The 21564-nt window shown below is 33.0% G+C and overlaps 1 protein-coding gene across 1 annotated transcript; it reads left to right on the top strand.

Annotated features, from left to right (window-relative positions):
- The first annotated feature begins 6699 nt into the window (after nt 1-6699).
- Nucleotides 6700-7570, top strand: LOC149538073 (ethylene-responsive transcription factor ERF024-like). The gene has a single exon (XM_089802308.1). The coding sequence runs from the start codon at nt 6764-6766 to the stop codon at nt 7349-7351; it is 588 nt and encodes a 195-aa protein (XP_089658434.1). The 5' UTR covers nt 6700-6763; the 3' UTR covers nt 7352-7570.
- The last annotated feature ends 13994 nt before the right edge of the window (nt 7571-21564 follow it).

Genomic DNA, 21564 nt, shown 5'->3' on the forward strand with positions numbered 1-21564 from the left:
AGAAGCAGTTTGGAGGGTGCTGGAGCAAGATCAGCCCAAAAGCTTTTGGATTCTTAGTAGGTGCCAAGAAGGGTGTTTTTACCTATGGAGAAGTCCCTATGCTATTAAGGGATACTGGGAGAAAAGTGCAAAGAAGCTAATTGGAAGGCTACAAGGTTTGTAGGCCTAGAAGTGCAAAGGTGTGTTGAGAGTTTGGTGGAACCAAACAAATTGATGATTTTGGGTTGGAACAGTATGTCCATGATTGTCTCCATTTCTAGTGATAGTTGGTGAGGCTTTTGAAGTGGGATTTCCTTGTTTGGCTTGGAGGTTGAGTATACCCGGACTGGGTAAGAGGACTTGTGAGAAGTACTAGAATCCTAAGTTGGATTGTGATAGCCATTTATTGGCTTGTGGAAGGTAGTTGCTACAGACTCTGCATCAAAAGGGGATTGAATAAGATTTTAGATTGGGAGAGAATGAAGACCATGGTGAGAAATCAATTCTTGCCATCTGATTTAGCAATCCAAATAAAGATAAGAAGGAACAATTTGAAATAGAGGGATATGGATGTCATGTCCTATACTAAGAAATTCCATACCCTGAGTATTAGGGGAGGACTGGAAGATGAAGATGAGAAGGTGGCTAGATACATTAATGGCCTCAAGTACAATATTCAAGATGAAATAGGATTGAACGTACCAAGGACACTTGGAGAATGTTTTTAGTTGGCAATCTGGGCAGAGGAGAAGTTGAAAAGAAAGAATGAGAGGCAAGAAAATTAGAGAGGAGGTGGAACAATGAGAGGAAGAGGTGTAAGAAGTCAGTTTGACACTTCAAACAATCAAGACAAAGATAAAGGAAAAGAGATTACATCTGAGACAAGAGGAAGTTTCAGGGGAGGAAGATTTGGAAGTGGAAGAGGTAATAGTTTTTTCACAGGTAAATGCTTCACATGTGGAGGAGTAGGCAATCAATCCTACAAGTGCCCTAAGAAAGGTGTGGATTTTAGGAAGGAGGAGAGGAGAGTCAGCTTAACCCAAGGATAAGAGGAAGAAAAGAAGTACGATAATGCAGACCCTAAACTTAAAGGAGAATCTTTGATGGTGAGAAGAGGACCACAAATGCAATAGCAAAAGGAGACCAGACCATCCATTTTTAGGACAAATTGCATGAGCCATGGTAAGATTTGTAAGATGATAATAGACTCTGGTTCCTTTGATGATTTAGTGTCTTATGAAATGGTAAATAAACTAGGATTGAAGAAGTATCCTATTGATAGACCATATAGGGCATCTTGGGTCAGTGATGCACAAAATATTGTTGTAAGGGAGCAAGCAATAGTGGATTTCTTTATAGGAGAATATAAAGATCAAGTTATATGTGATGTCATTCTAATGACGTGCTGTCATGTAATCCTTGGAAGGCCTTGGCAAGCGTCAAGGAACACTATTCATTTTGGCTCATCAAATGTTTATATAGTACACAAAGATGGTGTGAAGTTTAAGCTAAATCCTTTGACTGGTCATGATGAGGAAAGAGTTATTTGTTTTGGCAAGAAAGAGTTTGTGGACTTGCAGGAGCAGAGGGAGAGTAAACATGATATGACAGATCTACCACTAAAGCCACCTCTTTTGGTTATGAAGGATGAGATTGTTCAAGATAAAACTCAAAATTCTGCTTACAAGCAGACAGTGACAGAAAAAGGAGTGATGATAGGAATAGTATGGTGTCCTTTTGTGACGAGAGTGAACAAAGAAGTGAACATATCCATGGAGGATAAGAGACAGGGTCAGCATGACCTCAGACAACAAGTTATTCAGCCTTTGTCAAGGATAAAATGTGACTGTTCACAATCAGCAGGCAGTAAGGTTACCATGACTGGTAACAAGGATCCAATGCTTTTTGTTTCTAATGATTTGTATGCAGGTGTACAGGGTAATACACTGCAGGTGCAAAGTTGCAAACATCCCTCTAGAAGGATGGGAGGAAAGAAGATAGTACCCCTTAACTCTTGGGACAAGAGTTGCTTTGAAGGTGGGGTGTTTGGTGCAGGGGCACCTATTAAATCATCTAAGAGAGCCTTGGTAGCAGATGAAGATAGAGGATCAAAGACATCATTGATTGTGAATTGGGATATATTAAAACCAATAATGGAATTATGTAATAAACAATGTACTTTGAAAGACAAAAGTCATAAAAGTCCTAGTAAGGACCTAAGGGCAACATGATGTAAAATGGTCAAAAGAGCCATATGGGGTAGTCTTAGGATAGTTTCATACTTAGTTGCATTTAATAAATCCATATGACCAATTTTGAGTCAATGGAATAGTTTAGAAAGTTAGGGAATGCATAAAAACTATAGTTTGAAATTTGAATTTCAAATTCAAACAGTCATATTAGTTTTGGAGGGAAAGTAGTAATTTGGTATTTGTTTGATTAAATAAACCTTTGTAAGCAACTTGGTCGGTTGGATAGGTGCATATAAGCCTATTTAAGTTGTAATGAACATATGCAAGACATGAATCATTATTGGTACAGAAAAAATCACAGAAATTGTACGGAACAACAATCATACTTTCCTGTGCATCAATAAGAAAAATGAAAAATAAATGATACTTATACATACAATGGGGCTCTCTGTGTGAATGGAAATCCCTGATGATCTAGGATGTCAAATCTGTACAGGCTCATCGCCAGTAGCCACACCCTATATACAATAAAGAATGTAATTAAATGAGATTACCACAAACATTTTACAAGAATGCATTGATATTTAATCAATTAGAAAACGTCTAATTACCTTTCCTTTGTCAGTGCATGCTGGCTCACCCCCCGCGCTTTGTCCCCCTGGGGCAAGTGGTATCTGCAAGATAAAAGAAGAAAGATTAGCAACCATATATGCTACAATATCAAATAGAAAAAAAAAATGCGAACACAACATAATGTATTGTACATGTCTCAAGGCCAAATGAAATGGCTGAGAGTGTCGCATCGTCTATCTGTCTGAGCTCCTCCTCAATCATCAACTAAACATGAATGAAGATCACATACATGTAAAAGTTAGTATGGCTTAAAAATTAAAATTACTCTATTATAAAAATTAACTTTAAATCGCATATGTCATAAAAAAAATATGTATACACGTACCGAAACCAAAGGAGTCCATGCCTCTGCATTCCCCTCCTCTCTCGCATCAGGGTTTATAGCCTCTGCACATGCATCTGGTGTATCCTCATCTAATTCAAAATGATACTCAGGAAGATCACCTATGGGATCCAGGCAAATATTCTTGCATGTAATGCAAGTGTGAGACACACAAACGTGTGATGAACTAGCCGATGATGAACTGGCACCAACATCATCAACACGAGGAGGCAGGACTGACCTAGCCTGAGATATCATTAGGCTACTCAGCCTATGAATGGCTCTGATGGTCTGAGAGCTAGCCTCTGCCATAATATCTTGATGCTGTACTCAAGGAGGGGGGGAGATATCAGGGGGGGGGGGGGGAAGTGCCAAGTATCTTCCATTGGGAAGAGGGTCTATCCTGAGGAGCTCCTAGTCCTAAGGCCATGTTGGGCTTCATGCTCCAATGGTTCACTTTAAGTTTCAACACAAAATCTGCATATAATTTTCTAAGGAAATAAAATGGTATGTCTAAATTGCCATGTGGAGGGATATCAAAGACCATCCACCAACGATCCCAAAAATTTGCACGTATGGCATCATTTGTGCACCATTTAATCGATAGTTTGGTTTTTTTTGGGTCAATTGGTATACCCATTTTTGGGTTAGCAAAAAGGCTAGCCAAATCATCTTTGGTTATGTTGAGGGCTGCAACCTCATCATAATCCAAACCATCATCAAACATCTGGTGCATTTCATCATGCCAACGAAGAGCGACATTTTGTTGGTTCGTAAGGGTTTCAATGTTATCCACTATGGTGTTTAACGTGGATAACATAGGAGCTAGTGCAGGTACATTATTATATGCTCTATGCAAACCTCTCAACTCGGTGAGATTTTCATTTATCAAATCCTCGATTCGAGGAGGGTTTTGAGGAGGTAGAGGATCATTTGGTGGATGATTTTGTGGGGATACTGGATCGTTTGGTGGTGGGTTACGAGGAATATTATTCCCTGCCTCAGTGTAATCATTCTGATCAACCATTCTTATTGAATTGCAAAACATAATATATATTAAAAAAAAATCTAAATTTTAACCATTTTTGTCAAAAAACCCTAGATTCAACTAAAACAAACAAAATCATCCTAAAATCTATTAAATTTAGGTTAAAAATGAGTTGGGGAAAAAAAAAACATACCTAAATATCTGATATCCGATCGATAATGGTAATACTGGCCCCAAATTCGCGTAAAATGAGGGCCCGCGGGTCTATTATTTTATTTAATCCAATGCACAGGTATCGGATATCCGATATTATATCGGATATCCGATATGGCCGCAATAACATATAATGAGTATAATATATATAATATAACATAGAACATATAATATATATTACATTATATTACATTTTATATATTTTTATATTATATTTTATATATATTATATTAATTTACTATATATTATAATATAAAATATTATATTATATAATAATATTATTATTATATTATATTATTATAATTTATAATATATTATACTTTTTTATTATATATTATATTATAAGATATTACTTTTTATTATTATAAATTATATCTTATATATATATATATTATATTACATTACTATATATTATAATATATTAAATATTATATTATATTATTATAATATAATACATTATAATATTATTATTATAGTATAATATTATATGATTATAATATAATAATAATATTATTATTATATTATAGTATAATAATTATTATAATAATAATATTATTATATTAAATAATAATATTATTATAATAATATAATAGTATGATATATTATTTAATATTATTATTATTATTATTTAATATAATATTATTATTAAATAATAATAATATCATATTAAATATTAAATCATATTAAATAATAATAATATTAAATAATATATCATACTATTATATTATTATAATAATATTAAATAATAATAATAATAGCGGTATAATATTATTACTCTAATTATCAGATATCTGATATCATATCGGATATTTGATAAGGCTCGGCCTTACCTTGCAGGTTTGGTTCCTGGATAGGTGAAAAAAAGTCAGAGTGGATTTTGAAGTGCTTTTAGGTGTCTTAAAACTCTTTTTTTTTCACATCGCCACTTTTTGGCACACCATGATCCTGCACATACCCTTAACAAAAACTTCTAATGATGGTATGCCATGCTATGGTGTTGATTCATTTTTTTTGGATGCAGGCTATTCTACATAGAAAACAACACCCTTGTATGCATCTATACCAAAAATCATTTTTGCATACCACGATAATTCCTCACAAATTCTTAATTGGTTTCATCTTCATAATCAATGTCCAATGTAATGAAAATGCAAAACATTATATAAAAACACATTATGTTGTGCTAATGTATATATTTTTCAAGTCATATCATTTTGTTGGAGAATAGCTAGAATACTTTGTACTTATTTTCAGCTTAGATAGAATTAAAAGGAAAGGAAATGTCCTATAAACAATGTGTACTAGGATTAGAACTTTTTATGATGTATAAAAACATGTTATGTTGTGTTCACATATATATTTTTCATGAAAGAATTAAAGAAAAAAAAAGCTTTTTATAGTCTGTAGTACCAAACATGTTCTTTTCGATCTATAAATGGTGACAAACATTATGAGACTATCCTATACTCTTTCTAGAAACAAAAGGCACCTCCTTGTGCTACAACCAAGACATATAGTGGAATTAAAACTGGCAGCCTCTCTAGAAGAGTACAAGTTCTCGGTCACCCTTAAATATCACACACTACACAAACAATTAAGCTTGGAAAAAGTAAAAGTCAACTTTGACCATTTAACACTTATAGCCTAGAAATGAAGCCTAGTGTGCGATGTTTAAGTGTCCGCACATTCTCTACCACTAGAATAAGAATTAGAAATTGCAGCGTCTCTTTCAAGAACACAAATTCTCCACCACTAGAATAAGAATTAGAACTTGTGGCCTCTCTTTCAAGAACGCAAATTCTCCACCACTAAAAACAATTTCAAGAATACAAATTCTCCACCACTAGAATAAGAATTAGAACTTGCCACCTCTATTTCAAGAACGCAAACTCTCGACCACTAAAACAATTTAAATATAAAATGATAACCAAAGCGCAGACTGATCTGAACATCCTTTGCACAATCCGTACATGCATGGCATTCCAGAGCATCGACAAAAGACGGTGGATCATTTCTCACCAAACATAACTCCATATCGTCCAAACCTGCCAGCCCAGGCATCAAACGCGTTGTACGGCAGAGACCGAAGCCCACGCCGGTGCCACTGTTACTACTTTGAAGTTTGAACTCATCAGCTTTTCAGATTTATTGCCTCCAGCACGAATTACTACCAATCGACCAGTCATTGGCGAAAGCCGGTTATAATACACAAAACTCGCTTTCTATCGCGTTTTGGAATGAGAATATATATACGGAGCGCGTACTGAAAACAAACTGCAATCCAGCTGTGCTCGTTCCTCCGCCACAAGAGTTCCCCTACCTATATCAGTACCCCTTCACGGATTGAAGAACTCTGCCTGTCAACACATCACTGAAGCCTAGTTCAATAGTTTACATATTCTGAAATATATATACAAGAAAACTTAACTGATTGGCATGATGAGTGAGAAAAGGAAGGCGTCGTCCTCGACGAGCGTAAGAGAAGAGAGGAAGGAGTTGAAGTACATTGGAGTGCGTCGCCGCAGTTGGGGAAAATGGGTATCTGAAATTAGAGAGCCAAAGAAGAAGAGGAGAATATGGCTTGGGTCATATGACAATCCACACATGGCCGCTAGGGCTTACGATGCAGCGGCTCTCTGTTTGAAAGGTGAATCAGCCGTGCTCAATTTTCCTCACGCTGCTCATACTCTTCCCCGCCCTCTTTCTTCTCATTCTCATGATATCCAATCCGCTGCCTCGCAGGCGGCGCGGTCATTCAATGAGCACGAACTACTTCTGTTTTCTAGTCATTCTTCACATGACTCCCAAGACCATTCTTCAGAAGCGCCCAAAGAAGAAGAAGGGCGAGAAATATGGTGTGAATCGAGCAACAATATTGGCGAAGTGGGTTTTGATTGGCAGGTGGAGTCGCCGAATATGATGGAGAGCATGGCAGAGGCTCTTTTACTCACGCCTCCTCGAATACAGCAATACGACGATGAGAATGAATCGGTGGAGCCGCTTTACTCGCTCTGGAATGACTGATTTTGTGCTACAATTCTCTAATTATATATAGTTTCTGCAAATTTCAGTTAATGGTGCTTTGGAACATATTACTTGAGAGGAAGTCGGTAGTAAATTATGCAGTTGAATCGATTCATCCATTGAGTTCGAGGAAGAACTAAACCTTCTTCCGGTTTTAATTGTATCTTATGACCAAAAGGGTGTGTTAATAAAGTTTATACAGCCACCAAATTTTACACAGACCTCCGTGTTGTAAAGTACTTACACTCGTTTTTTTAAATGAAAAGTTTTATGGACGAATTGTACTATTGACTAAATTTCAAAAAAAAGAAAATACAATGATTTTTTTTGAAAGTTTCAACATTTTATCTTTATGATCTGTATATTTTATGATCGGAAATAACCAAATAAATTTTGCTATGTTTTCATGAATCTGAAAACTTTAAAGTTTAAGTACGTCAACACCATATCATAAGATTGTATGTTCGTATTGATATAATGCAATGTTTTGAATGTGTTGCTATTCTTTTCAACAAGATTCAAATCTTGTGAGATATTGTTGACTATTAAGTTTTTTTTAAAAATAAATAGAAGGCTGAATTTGAGATCAATAGATTTATATTAAATATAACTAAAATATACAAGGTCTAGCATTTAATTTAGATACTCATAAATTGGATAAAACCAACCATAAAAAAGGACCAGGACATCCAAAATAGGCCTCAAACTAGAGTGCTTGTGGAGAAACCTAGAAGTATAAAAAATACTAAATTATCACTCAGAATTCGAATGCAAAGGGAAAGGAAAGGGAACTATACTAATGTTGTTAAATCTTGAGGCCAAGTTAAATTTTAGAATAGAACATATATGGAAAACAATTAAACCAAAATTCCTCAAGGCTACCTTTTATCTCTATCCTCATCGAATAGTGTGTAATCAAATTGATTTTTAAGTATTCAATTTTTCTTCTCTATCTCCACAGACAAGGAAGTCTCTACCTCTCGATAAGTTGGTGCTACTTCCTCTACCTTTGGTACTTTATGTTCCCCCTCATCCAAAAAATCCTCACTACCTAACCCATCAAGGTTTTCATCATACTCATAGTTAAAGATTCAAGCATAATATTCATTGATATTGTCTCCCATTAGATATTCCAAAATATTATTGATGCCCAAGACTCTTTACAAAACATCTATAGCTCTTTTTGTAATATTCACCCTTAACTCCTTAAAATCACATTACTAATGAGTGAGAATGAAAACACTTTTGTGTGGTCCTCCCTACAAGTTTCTATGAGATCTACTTCCAAATCTCAAAAACCCACCACTTGCCTACATGATAACTACATAATCAAAGGGGAATAGAATATTGATGTCTACATCAATATTACCATAGATTCATAAAGACCCAAAATATATTTCTCTTTGAAGAGTCTTATTGAAATCTCTTCAATGACAACTTTATATTCACTTGTCAGCAAGTTAGACACTTACAAATTAGAAAAGATATTAGAATCCATTCTCAATCATGATTTGTGTTAATATAATATAGTCCAATTCCTCTCTTGATAGCATGGATGATCTAATGATTGTGATATTGCTGTCAGGATTTAACTATGAGATTTTGAGTCAAACTCATTGACCCATGTTTCATGACTAGTGATTCAACATGAATCCATCTCTCATGAGAATAAATGGAACACTAAGCACTCATTGGATCTAGGTGATGCTCACAGGGGTGAAGCACCGAGACTTCCTGAGAGCTCACCCATCCCAGTACTGCTCCAGCCTGAGCTCGCTTAACTACAGAGTTTCCTCCATGGTTAAACCCAAAACTTGCAACCCCATTTGGAAAACCTTCACCAAGTGTTGTGCCTTATGAACCATTCATTAGAAAGCCCCTTAAGCTCATCAATTGATAAGTAGGAGATAATTTCCATAGTAAGTAAAATTGTGATATTGCTATTAGGATTTAATCGTGTGATTTTGAGTCAAACTCATTGATCTGATGATGCTTTTATTAAGACACTTTTTTTATTCTGAAGTTTGTAAGAGGTGTATCAAACATCATTTTCCAATTTGGGGAGCTTAGATTAATAGGGGCATCCTTTGCAAGCTCCTTCCAAATGAGATTTATTTGAAAACAATAACCTTCAGTCTCTCTCTAATTATCACATGAAATAAAGAATGTTGCATCAAAATCCCTTGAAAGAATCAACTTTCCTTATTAAATTAAAATATTCTTTGCTATGATATCAATAATTCCAAGACTCAACTAAATATTGTGGAGTTCAAGGACCATAGAGTGATAACTAGCCACCACATAAAGGACTTGTGTCTACTTCATTCTATATGCTTGGCCAAGTTAGATATTTCTCAATAATGTCTCATAAATTTGCTTGAAGAGAAAGATCTACCTCTATTTTCATATGCTTTTTCATTTTACTATAACTTTTATTTTGGTATCTCCATCACATCCAATGATATCTGACTACTTCTTGTCTCAATCATACTATTATTCTCCCAACTATATCCAATTAGTGTTCTATGAAATTAATATTTTGAATATTTTGAATTTTCCTTGCCATGGAAACCTAAAATTAGAATTTATCGTGTCCCATTATTAATTTGATGTATGACCCTTTTAATGAATTGTAAAACTCATGTCTCCATTTAAAATAACTATATCCATTTCAACTACATTAAATGTGATAGTTTTGCATGTTGAGCTATTTTAATATGTTGGCCAATACTTTTACCAAGTTCATATATATCAAGACAAAATTATTAGCAATATTATCTTGAAAAGATTAAGTAAGGACATGTATGATGTTAATTATGCCAACTCCTAAATTTTCTATTTCTTTTTCTAGTGCGTTCACTTTTCTATAAATAATAGTCATTTTACACTCCAATTTTTCTATCAATTCCAAATTTTGTCCAATTTAATGACTATAATTTCCACTTAGGAACCTTTCTTTCCCTTATGGAATTTGTTGTTATCATTGAATCCCCTTCAATTCAAACTCTTCTCAATTAGTTCAATCCTATGGAGATGAATAATCCTTCTATTAAAGCTTTGAATTCTGTTATGTTGTTTGTGTCACTTTTCAATGATTTTATAATATCCCTACTATCTTTCCTTGATACGAGTGGATCAAACACCCTTCACCCAAGGGTCATGGACTAGCTCTAAATTTCCTATCAAAGTCTAGTTTAAACCAAACTAGGTTGGAGGATGGCATTTGTGGTTTTCTATCTCTTTTAGATTGTTTGGCTGGCATCCTTTACCACTTCAACTTTAGGGAGTCTTAGCCCTTAACCAAGTTTTTATGCATTTTGTTTGTTATACATTTGGATGACTAAAATTTAAATAAATCTAAATATGATGTAAATTTGGCTTAAAATTTAGTTTTAATGTACAATTTTGGTAAAAATGTGTGACACCATATTACAGGATGACTACAATGAAAATGTTGTAGTGTTGAGTGCACTAAATATAATGAACGTACTGCCATATGCACTTGTGGGAGTTTGAAAAATTGGTAGCTAGGAAAAAATATTTAAAGTTTTCTATTTTATATTTTATGAGGATGCAACGAGGAATTTAATATAACACTTATCTAGGGTACATATAAATTTGTTTTTGTTGTAAGTGGGTGAAACTATATGGGTATTTATTTAACATATCTAGGATTGCATACATATGGTTTCTATAATCAACAATATTTCCATGCAAAGGTTTTGAAATCAATTGTGAAAGTTTATTTCTTCTATGTTTCAAATAGAAATCCATGATCATGAAAAGTATGATGAATAACATTCCTTTCCATTGTTGGTTATATCACTTCTTGATGGTGGATCTTATAATTTGTTTTAAGATAATGAACAAATATCTAGAAATCTTCATTAAAGTTAATTTTGGATTTTTCCAACCGTTATTAGCTCAGGACATTTGATTAATTGAAAAGTTATCTTGTTAGACTATGATTCACACACAAATGATAAAAGACCAAAATTTGACATTTGTTTAAATTCTCGAGGAAGCTCAATTGGGAAGTTAGTAGGGCTTTTATATTTTAAAAACTACTTCTTCCTAATTCTTCAAGAGTAGGAATTCATGTGAGAAAACCATATATGTCCTTAGTAAGGAAAGAAGAAATGCAATCTAAAGTAAGCCTGTCCTCTTTGGCAACAATAAACCATTTTCCTTAAAGTAAAAAGAGAAATAAGTTTAATTTCTTTTTTATTAATTGTCTTAGACAATGACAATAAAATTTATTCAAAACAAAGAATGGATGAAATGACATAAATATTTATTCATTTTTTAAACATAATCATGGAAAAATGAATATTAGTTTCTCCTTCCTCAAGTTATTTGTCTCTTATTATCTATTCTGAATGATTTCATCTAAAGTTTCCCATTCTTGAATTTCATTAGATAAAGGGAATGCTTCTCAAATTTATTCCTTTGTGGTATGAAATTTTCTAATTGAAAAGTGAAATACTCAAATTTTCTTTTGCATACTTCTTTTGTCAAAAAGAAATTCAGCATTTCTAAATTTATTCCCCCATTTAAGCTTGAACTTAAACTCTTCCCTTACATCCACCACATCAATGTGTTGTTATGTAAAAGTTGATCACATAACCACATAAATTGAGATGTGAAAGACGGATTTAAGAAAAGAAAAGAAGTGAAGCAAATTTAATATACAAATAATCAAACCTATGCTTGTAAGTTATATAATTAACTTTTATTAGAAAATTAGATAATAAAAATTTGTCTAATATTAAAAAATGGAACTGAAAGCACACTTTCTATTATCCAAAATGAAAACACCACCACTTGATTTAATATTTACAAAACTAAATAAAATATATTATTTCAAAATAAGACCAATGATTGATCAAGCTAATTCAAACACCTAAAATTCTTCTAAATAAAAGAATAGCATTAAAAAAAGAATAGCATCAAAATCACGTATGAGGATTCCAATAAATGAATGAAAATAGAAAAAATAATTATATATGTAATTGTAAATATAAGTATTTCTTTTTTATTAACAGTCTTAGACAATGACAATAAAATTTATTCAAAACAAAGAATAGATGAAATGACATAAATATTTATTCATTTTTTAAACATAATAATGGAAAAATGAATATTAGTATCTCCTTCCTCAAGTTATTTGTCTCTTATTATCTATTCTGAATGATTTCATCTAAAGTTTACCATTCTTGAATTTCATTAGATAAAGAGAATGCTTCTCAAAGTTATTCCTTTGTGGTATGAAATTTTCTAATTGAAAAGTGAAATACTCAAATTTTCTTGTGCATACTTCCTCAGTCAAAAAAAAATTCAGCATTTCTAAATTTATTCCCCCATTTAAGCTTGAACTTAAACTCTTCCCTTACATCCACCACATCAATGTGTTGTTATGTAAAAGTTGATCACATAACCACATAAATTGAGATGCGAAAGACAGATTTAAGAAAGGAAAAGAAGTGAAGAAAATTTAATATACTAATAATCAAACCTATGCTTGTAAGTTATATAATTACCTTTTATTACAAAATTAGATACTAAAAACTTGTCTAATATTAAAAAATGGAACTGAAAGCACACTTTCTATTATCCAAAATGAAAACACCACCACTTGATTTAATATTTACAAAACTAAATAAAATATATTATTTCAAAATAAGACCAATGATTGATCAAGCTAATTCAAACACCTAAAATTCTTCTAAATAAAAGAATAGCATAAAAAAAGAATAGCATCAAAATCACGTATGAGGATTCCAATAAATGAATGAAAATAGAAAAAATAATTATATATGTAACTGCGAGAAGATTGTTTTTTTAAAAAAGTTATTTCAGTATAACATTTTTTTCAAATTTACCAAATTCAATTTTCCTAAAAATGAGTTCCAACACATCAAAAGAGTAATTAAGTTATAATGGAAAACTATGGGATTAAATCTTTAGATCATGAAGAAAAATTTCTTTGAAAATTCATTATATTTTCTATTTTTAAAAATTTGATCAAGGATACTTTTATATAGAGGACAGTGGCATCCCAAATGTTCACCATTGTACAGGTTTGACTTTTTCTTATAGAATGTATCAAAAGTCAAACATTTTTTGTTTCTAGATATCTCAAAATAATAATTTTTTTTTTTGTTTTTTATTATAAAACATGCAAATCATGAAGAACAAATATTGAAAATTTTAAGAAAAATCTGTTATATTTTCGATTTTTGAATTTTAGTCAAAAGTACATTTGTCTGGAAGATAGCCACATCCTGCTTACTAAACAAGCTGCAGAAGAAGATCAGTCTGACTGAACCTTCTTTTAATCAATTTATGTGGTTCCCAAAAGCCAGACATTTTAGAACATGATAATATTGGTACTAAATATATCTTGTCAATTTAAACTGTGTCTCCTCTACCAACTTGCCTCCATTACTTTTACTTTTTCCTGACTGGTAAGACTTCCTGTCCTCCGGCCCACACCCCGCCTTGACTCTCTTATATTTGCACGAGGATTAAATTAAATTAAATCTCTAAATACTCTGTGACGGTGAATACTAAATTCTCTGGAAGATGTTAAGGAAGTTGACGCCTTTGAGCTGTCAAACAGAGATAAAAGCGTCATTTGACGTACAGCGCGTACAGACTTGGCCGGCCATTGCCGTAAGTCGATGAATCGAATATATGTTGAACTGATGTTTGGTCGAACTGGGAAGTTCTTTCTCCTTCAAAATGACCAGACAAAATCATTTTGAAGTGTTTGCATTAAGATTAAACATCAGCTGAATTCAGCGAAGGGAATTATGAAGTGAATTCACAATTAATGACGTTTGTGGATGAGAAATGCGTGATACCTAGACCACTTAACATTTGAAACCATCAATTTTCAGCATATCACCGCCATATAATAATAATAATAATAATAATAATAATATGCTTTAGTCCTCGTACGCTCTCGACGTGACGCGGTTCTCCTAACTGCTATCCAGATATCCAGATATATTATTTGTTAATTCGAAGTAAAAGCACGTTTCGAGATTTCAGCGGCGGGGATTTTCTTAACAAAGCCCTTTTTCATTTTTAGGTCGTTTATTAGTATTGAAGTGTGGATATTAATTTCTCCATCAGCCCACCGTTTCTGAACCGTCCATCAACAACAGACAAAACGTTGCAATCTGCCCGCTTTACATAGCCGTCCATATTTAATTCTATTCAATATTATAATATATTATAATATATGTAATAAGTATGGGACTTCTACAATTAGAGGCTTAATGTAATGTATTCAGCAAGACAGTAAGAAAATATAATTAGTTCCTATCTTGTATATTTGTCTTTCATTGATGCCTTCAAGTTGGTATCAGAACCAATGGCAAAACGATCTTGAAAGTTTTTGAATAGATTGGTTGGAATGAGAAGTGTTAGCCATTAAGTATTTTGTTGCTAGGGCTGAGGCAACTAGCCCAGGAGGAAATGGAATTTGAAGCTGTCTTCTACGTCATTAGATCTGCAAAGACAAAAGCTGGAAAGAGAGAAAGCACAAAAGAGATTCATGCTAGTCGCTGCATGGAGGATCTCAAGTATGTGAAGATAGATTGCTGCCAACATAGGAAAAAAAAGAAATAAAAAATGGGACGATAAAGTTAAAGACGGAAGTTTATTTTACTGAGATTAGAAGTGGAGTGTTATGTGTGTGCGTGTTTGAAGTGTTTTATGAAGATTGAAATTTCTAGTTTATTTATTAATGAAATGTGTGAAGGTTAGAATTGCTTGTTGTTAATTGAGTTTTTCAAAGGAGTGCAATTGTAAGTAGAGAACGGAGTTGAGGTTGAACTTTGTTTGGAAGATGTATAATGCTAGTTGTGCTGATGTAAATGGTCAAAGAAGGTGTTTTGTAAGAAGATGTGTATGAGGAAGATCAAAGTTGGCAATAGACTGAAATTGTGACAATTTTCTATCCTCAAGAGCTATGTATTTTGAAAAAATTTGTTGCATGTGAGATGCGTTTGTTAAAGGAAAATTTAGACATTGTATTGTACCTAAGTTGTTGTAAGGGGTGCATTATCAGTTGCTTTTGACACCCTAGAGTTTGGTTTAACAAATTGACGAATCATGTATTTGAAAAGAATTCCTATAGAACTAGCGAGTATAGAGGCTTTGTACCCGTGTTTTATTTCTTTCAATAGAGTCAATTTCTTCATTCATTGCCTTGATCCATTTATCTTTTTTAATTGCTTCATCAAAATACAATAGATCACAAGAATATAAAGAAAAATTTGAGTAAATGTCTACATTCTCTTCTTCTACAGTCTGTTCTTCTTGATCATATATCTCTTTTAAGCTTCTTGTCTTCTTACCTTTGTTACCTGGTCTTGAGAATGTAGAATCTGATCTATCACTTACATTTGAACCTAGAGGTGAGGCTCCTTGCAGAAAGTTCCTTGATGGAGTATTGGGTGGTGATTGAGTCCCTTATTCATTCAATTCATCATCACTTTGTAATATTGGTCCTCCTCTTGTGACTTGTTTGTTAGCATTTCCATGCCATGAATCTTCTTCTTCAAATTTAACATCCTTGCTAATGATCAATTTTTTTTGAAACGAGGTTATACAATCTATAAGCCTTTGATTCTTCACTATAACCAATAAAGATGCATTTTTCACTTTTATCATCCAATTTCTTTCTCAATTCAGATGACACCAATGAATAAGAAACACATCCAAAGACTCTAAAATGGGTTACATTATGTTTCTTACCATTCCATGCTTCTTGTGGAATTGTGTTCTTAACACTCTTTGTAGGACTCGTATTTAAGATGTATACAACACATGCTACTGCTTCTGCCCAAAACTCATTGGATAGGTTTTTGGCCTTCAACATACTCCTTGTCATTTCCATTATGGTTTTGTTCTTCTTCTCTACTGCACCATTTTGTTGTGGTGTGTACCTTGTGGTAAACTGCTTCTTAATTATATGAAATCTACAAAATTCTAGAAACTCGTTAGAACTGAACTCACCACCTCTGTTAGATCATGATATCTTGATGTAGATACCACTTTGTTTTTCAACCAAATTTTTAAACTCCTTGAATTTTTCAAAAGCTTCACTATTTTGTTTGAGAAAGTATATCCAAGTCTTCCTACTAAAATCATTAATAAATGTTAAGAAATATATACTTTCTCCTAGAGATGGAGTTTTCATAGGTCCACATATATCAGTGTGAACTAATTCCAATGGTGCTCTTGCTCTATATGAACCTCCTCCTGGGAAGCTTTCTCTATGTTGTTTTGCCAATATACAACTTTCACATGAACTTGGTGGTTGCACTATTTGAGATAATCCTTTCACCATATTTTTCTTTTGTAACAAGCTCAGAGCATCAAAATGAAGATGACCATACCTCAAATGCCATAGCCATGACTGATATGAGAATACTGTCTTGAAACTAACTTCTTTCCCTCCTTGAATACAATGAATCTCGAGGGGGAACATTCGATTTTGTGTCATGTTGACCCTTGCAATTAACCTGCCACTAGGATTTCTATCAAAGATTGTGCAAACATCATTATCAAAAGAACCTTTGTAACCTTTTTGTACTAGTTGACCAACACTCATGAGATTTTGTTTTAATCTAGGCACGAAATAGACATCAGGGATATATATTTTTCCTCCATGTTTTGTCAAGACATTTATAACACCTTTTCCCATTACAAAGACTTCACTGTCATTTCCTAGCTTTACTTCATATTTTATAGAATCATCCAAGCTAGCAAACAATTATTTATTTCCAGTCATATGGTTACTACATCCACTATCTAGGAACCATATATCATTAGAACTTTCTTGACCAACACTACAAGTTATGAATAAACTTCCTGAACTATTATTAGATCTATCCAAGTAATGAGCACCATTCTTTTCAATCTCCTCTTGTTTCTTTCTACATTCACTTGCAAAATGACCAAGTCTCTTACAATAATGACACTGCATTCAAGATTTATCAAACCTTGATGATAGGTGTTGAAATGAACTTTTTCCATGTCCTCTATTCCAACATTGAATGGATTGATTTGTTCTTTCATCTTGATTTGGACTTCCACGTCCATCTATGCTTCTACCTCTTCCTCTTCTTCTAAAGTTTGATCTTCCTCTTCCTCTACCAAAAGATACTTGTGATCTAAAAGCATTCTTCAAAGAAGAATTTTTATTTCTGTTTAAATAGATTGGTTTAAATGAGAAATGCTAGCCATTAAGTATTTTTTTGCTAAGGCTAAGGCAATGTAGCCCAGTAGGAAATGGAGTTTGAAGCTATCTTTTGCTTCATTAGATCTGCAAAGACAAAAGTTGGAAAGAGAGAAAGCACAAAAGAGATTCATGATCTCAAGTGTATGAAGATAGATCACTGCCAACATGGAAAAAAAGAGAAGACATAAAAAATGGGACAATAAAGTTAACGATGGAAGTTTATTTTACTGAGATTAGAAGTGGTGTGTTATGTGTGTGTTTTTGAAGTGTTTTGTGAAGATTGAAGTTTCTATTTTTTTTTAATGAAATATGTGAAGGTTAGTATTGCTTGTTGTTAATTGAGTTTTTCAAAGGAGTGCACTTGTAAGTAGAGAATGGAGTTGAGGTTGAACTTTGTTTGGAAGATGTATAATGCTAGTCATGTTGATGTAAATGGTTAGAGAAGGTGTTTTGTAAGAAGATGTGTATGAGGAAGATCAAAGTTGGTGGTAGACTGAAATTGTGAAAATTTTCTATCCTAATGGGCTATGTATTTTGGACAAATTTGTTGCATGTGAGTTATGTTTGTTAAAGGCAAATTTAGACATTGTATTGTACCTAATTTGTTGTAAGGGGTGCATTATTGGTTGTATCTGACACCCTAGAGTTTAGTTTAACAAATTGTTGAATCATGTACCTGAAAAGAATTCCTATGGATCTACCGAGTATAGTAGCTGAGTACCCATGTATCTTGGTAGAGGGATTTCTTTTTATATGGAATCAATAATCAATTTGATGCAGGTCAAGAAGGAGAAAAGCCAAAGTGCTGATATTTTTCCTATCAAGTGAGCTTTTGGTAATATAAAACCATTAGTGATGTTTCTGTAACTCCCTGCTCGAGAACCCAAGAGAAATAAACCTAATATGTTACAATGTTTACTAAACTATTTTTTTTAAAAAGTTTAAACAACATTAAGATAACATTAACGCGGAAGCAATAAGAACATACATATCAAATACACATTTTCAATTACAAATACAGTTTCAATTCCTCAAGGATTCCTTTACGTTGAGTCACATTTAATAATTTTAAATTAATTAGTTTAAGTTCCAAGTACAATGTCTCAAGATCATAAAGAAATAATAGATACATAATCACATAAGCAAATGCATAAGTATAAACAATACAATGAAAGTACATCCAATCAATAACATCCACTGCACATGTCGTAGGGTATGTGAGAAAAGATACAATACATCAGAATACATGATAACATATATACATCATTTGAAAAGAACTCTTTGAGATAAGAAATAAGAATGATAAAGGTACATCTTCTGCAACGAACATCCAACAGCTAGCAATGTGAAGGGGAACCCAAATGGTAAGAAGACACTACCTCCCGACTGCGTGGTTACCTAGTCAGGCTTCCACTCCCACTGTGCAGGGAAGATAATGAATGATCCACATACAGCTGTCAAACATACAACATTCCTAGGCAAGGTACCCCTAATAGCCAAAACTACCTCAAAGGTAACACATACTACTCAAGAAGATAAAATAATCCAAAAGTAAGACCACTCAATCCAATATCGACACCACAAAACCAAACAACATACACAAACCAAGTATAAACTAATACCAAGATCATAAGATAAAGTGAACGAAAGATAATCACCTCAAGTCAAAAACCACACATCAAAAGTACAACATCATGAATCATCAATCCTCATCAATGAAAATAAATATCCGTTATAAACACATCCAAAAATAAGTACACCACCAGAGGCACACAAAATCCACAAATATCTATAGAGGAGACTCAGGCTACATACTAGGGAGTGTCATCACATGGCTACTTGAGTTACCTTGGATTGATCTCTTAATAGAACCCGGACCCTCAAGCGTTGAGTTACCCTGGACTGGTTACTCTGAATCCCGGACCCTCAACATCACACATATGGAAACTAGAAAGCCCTCTCAAGAAGACGAGGCACTCATCCCATTCTCATCCTTAGTCTATACAAGCACTCAAGGCATGGGTGGATCAAACATCTCTAACTTATCTTTCTAGTGTGTTTTCCCCCCCAAAAGTTTTAATTACTAGATTATCACTTATTACATAACTTGCATTAGGTTACCCTGGCACTGACCACTTTGGGTCCTGGACCCCTATGCAAGCCACTCCCAAAGTCATGTACCTAGACAACCTCTCCTAAGCACAAAAATCCACAATTGTGTCCCATACCACAACACTCATAAAGATCAAACTCGGTTCCTTAACAGGCAACCTGATAACAAGATGGTTCTCCCATCCAAGTACACATAATTTCTCCACAAGATAAACCTCATAAATATAATCTCCAATATGAATCACAAAACACATCACAACATCTAGTCCCATAAATAGTATACAAGAAATCTCACAAAACCTCTGGTGTACATCCTAGACTGGTCAACACCTACTTGACTCCAAAATCCGAATGCATAGATATTACAAACAAACAATACAGTTCATAGTTGGGTTTGATTTGAAAAGGCATAATAGAGTCAAAAATAACATCTTCAATTTGCATTTCAATGAGCATTTAAGTGTATAAGATTCTCAGTTTATCTCACCCAATAACCCATTCAACTATTCGACTCAAATATATATAAAGTTATGCTCATGATAAAAGTCAATTTTTTTTTTTAAAGAATAGTTTGAGTGTGCCCATTTATTTCTTCAAGTTATAAAAATAACGCTTTACTAATTTTAATCAAGTCATAATCATTAACAATAATAGATGAGTTTACACATTCATTAAATAACTCTCGGTATTGATAATTCTTAATTAAATCCAATTTAATTAAGTCAATTATTAATTTTATTAAAATATCTTTCAATTATTAATAACTAATTTAGTTATTAATAAAAATTAACGATAATATAATTTTAAAATTTAATAATTAAAATTTAATAACTTAAAAATTTAACACAATTTAAATTTAATTATAATTAAAATACAATTTAAAAAAAAAATTGCATATACTAAAAAGCGTTTAAAGCCCGTCGGCTTTCCAAAACTGGCCGCAGCCTTTACTGAGCCGGCGGCAACTCTGCCGTAGCAGGCTGCTACTGCAGCAACAGTACATAGTACTGCTGCTGTTGCAACAGTCCCTACTGCGGCAGCAGCTACGCTGCTTAACCAAAAAGGTAAGGGGGATAGGGGTTGGGGTAAAACCCGCCACTCCCCAATTTTTTTAATATTTATTTATTTTTTAAAATTTAATACAGTTAAATATATATGTTTTAAAATTATTACATAAGATATTTAAAAGTAGTTTGTAATTTTATAATTTTTATTTTATTAAAATTAATGATATTCATTTCAGTTAACTTCATGATTATATATATATATATATATTTAAAATAACATGTACATTATTATTTTGATAGAAAAAAAACCAAATTTAACCATTTAGATTTCTAATTCAAAATTTTCTTTTTATTTCAAACTCTTTCTCGAATAAATATCGTTCTTAAAGTCTATTAGAAAAAAAGACAACATTTATCTTATAATTCTCAAACCCGATTTCAAAATTCAATAGATTCTCGTATTTAACTAATTTCTTATTCAAATACAATCCTCTAAAATAAACTCAACGAAGTATTCATCTAAGTCATGTACAGATATTTCTCAAACAAGAACAATATTGCATACCAGAAAAACAACACATGCAAAAGACACGGAGCAAACAGAAACTTGAAGAGTGAAACCCACTATACAGTCAAGCCACGAGATCCTACTTGGATCTGATGCTAACCTCTGACAACTAGATGCAAATTCCTATCGCAAGCAAAATCTTTCAAGCCAGGTAAAATTCTTTTCTTTCCAAACCCTTCGAATTGCTCTCCATAAACCTGTGTGTGCCCTAAAATCTGTATTGTGCAATAATGACCCAAAAACCCCTAATATAGAATCTAATTACCTT

This window comes from Cupressus sempervirens, chromosome 9 (assembly GCF_028749045.1).
Source record: "Cupressus sempervirens isolate cs-2001-9-10 chromosome 9, ASM2874904v1, whole genome shotgun sequence".
Lineage (NCBI taxonomy): Eukaryota > Viridiplantae > Streptophyta > Pinopsida > Cupressales > Cupressaceae > Cupressus > Cupressus sempervirens.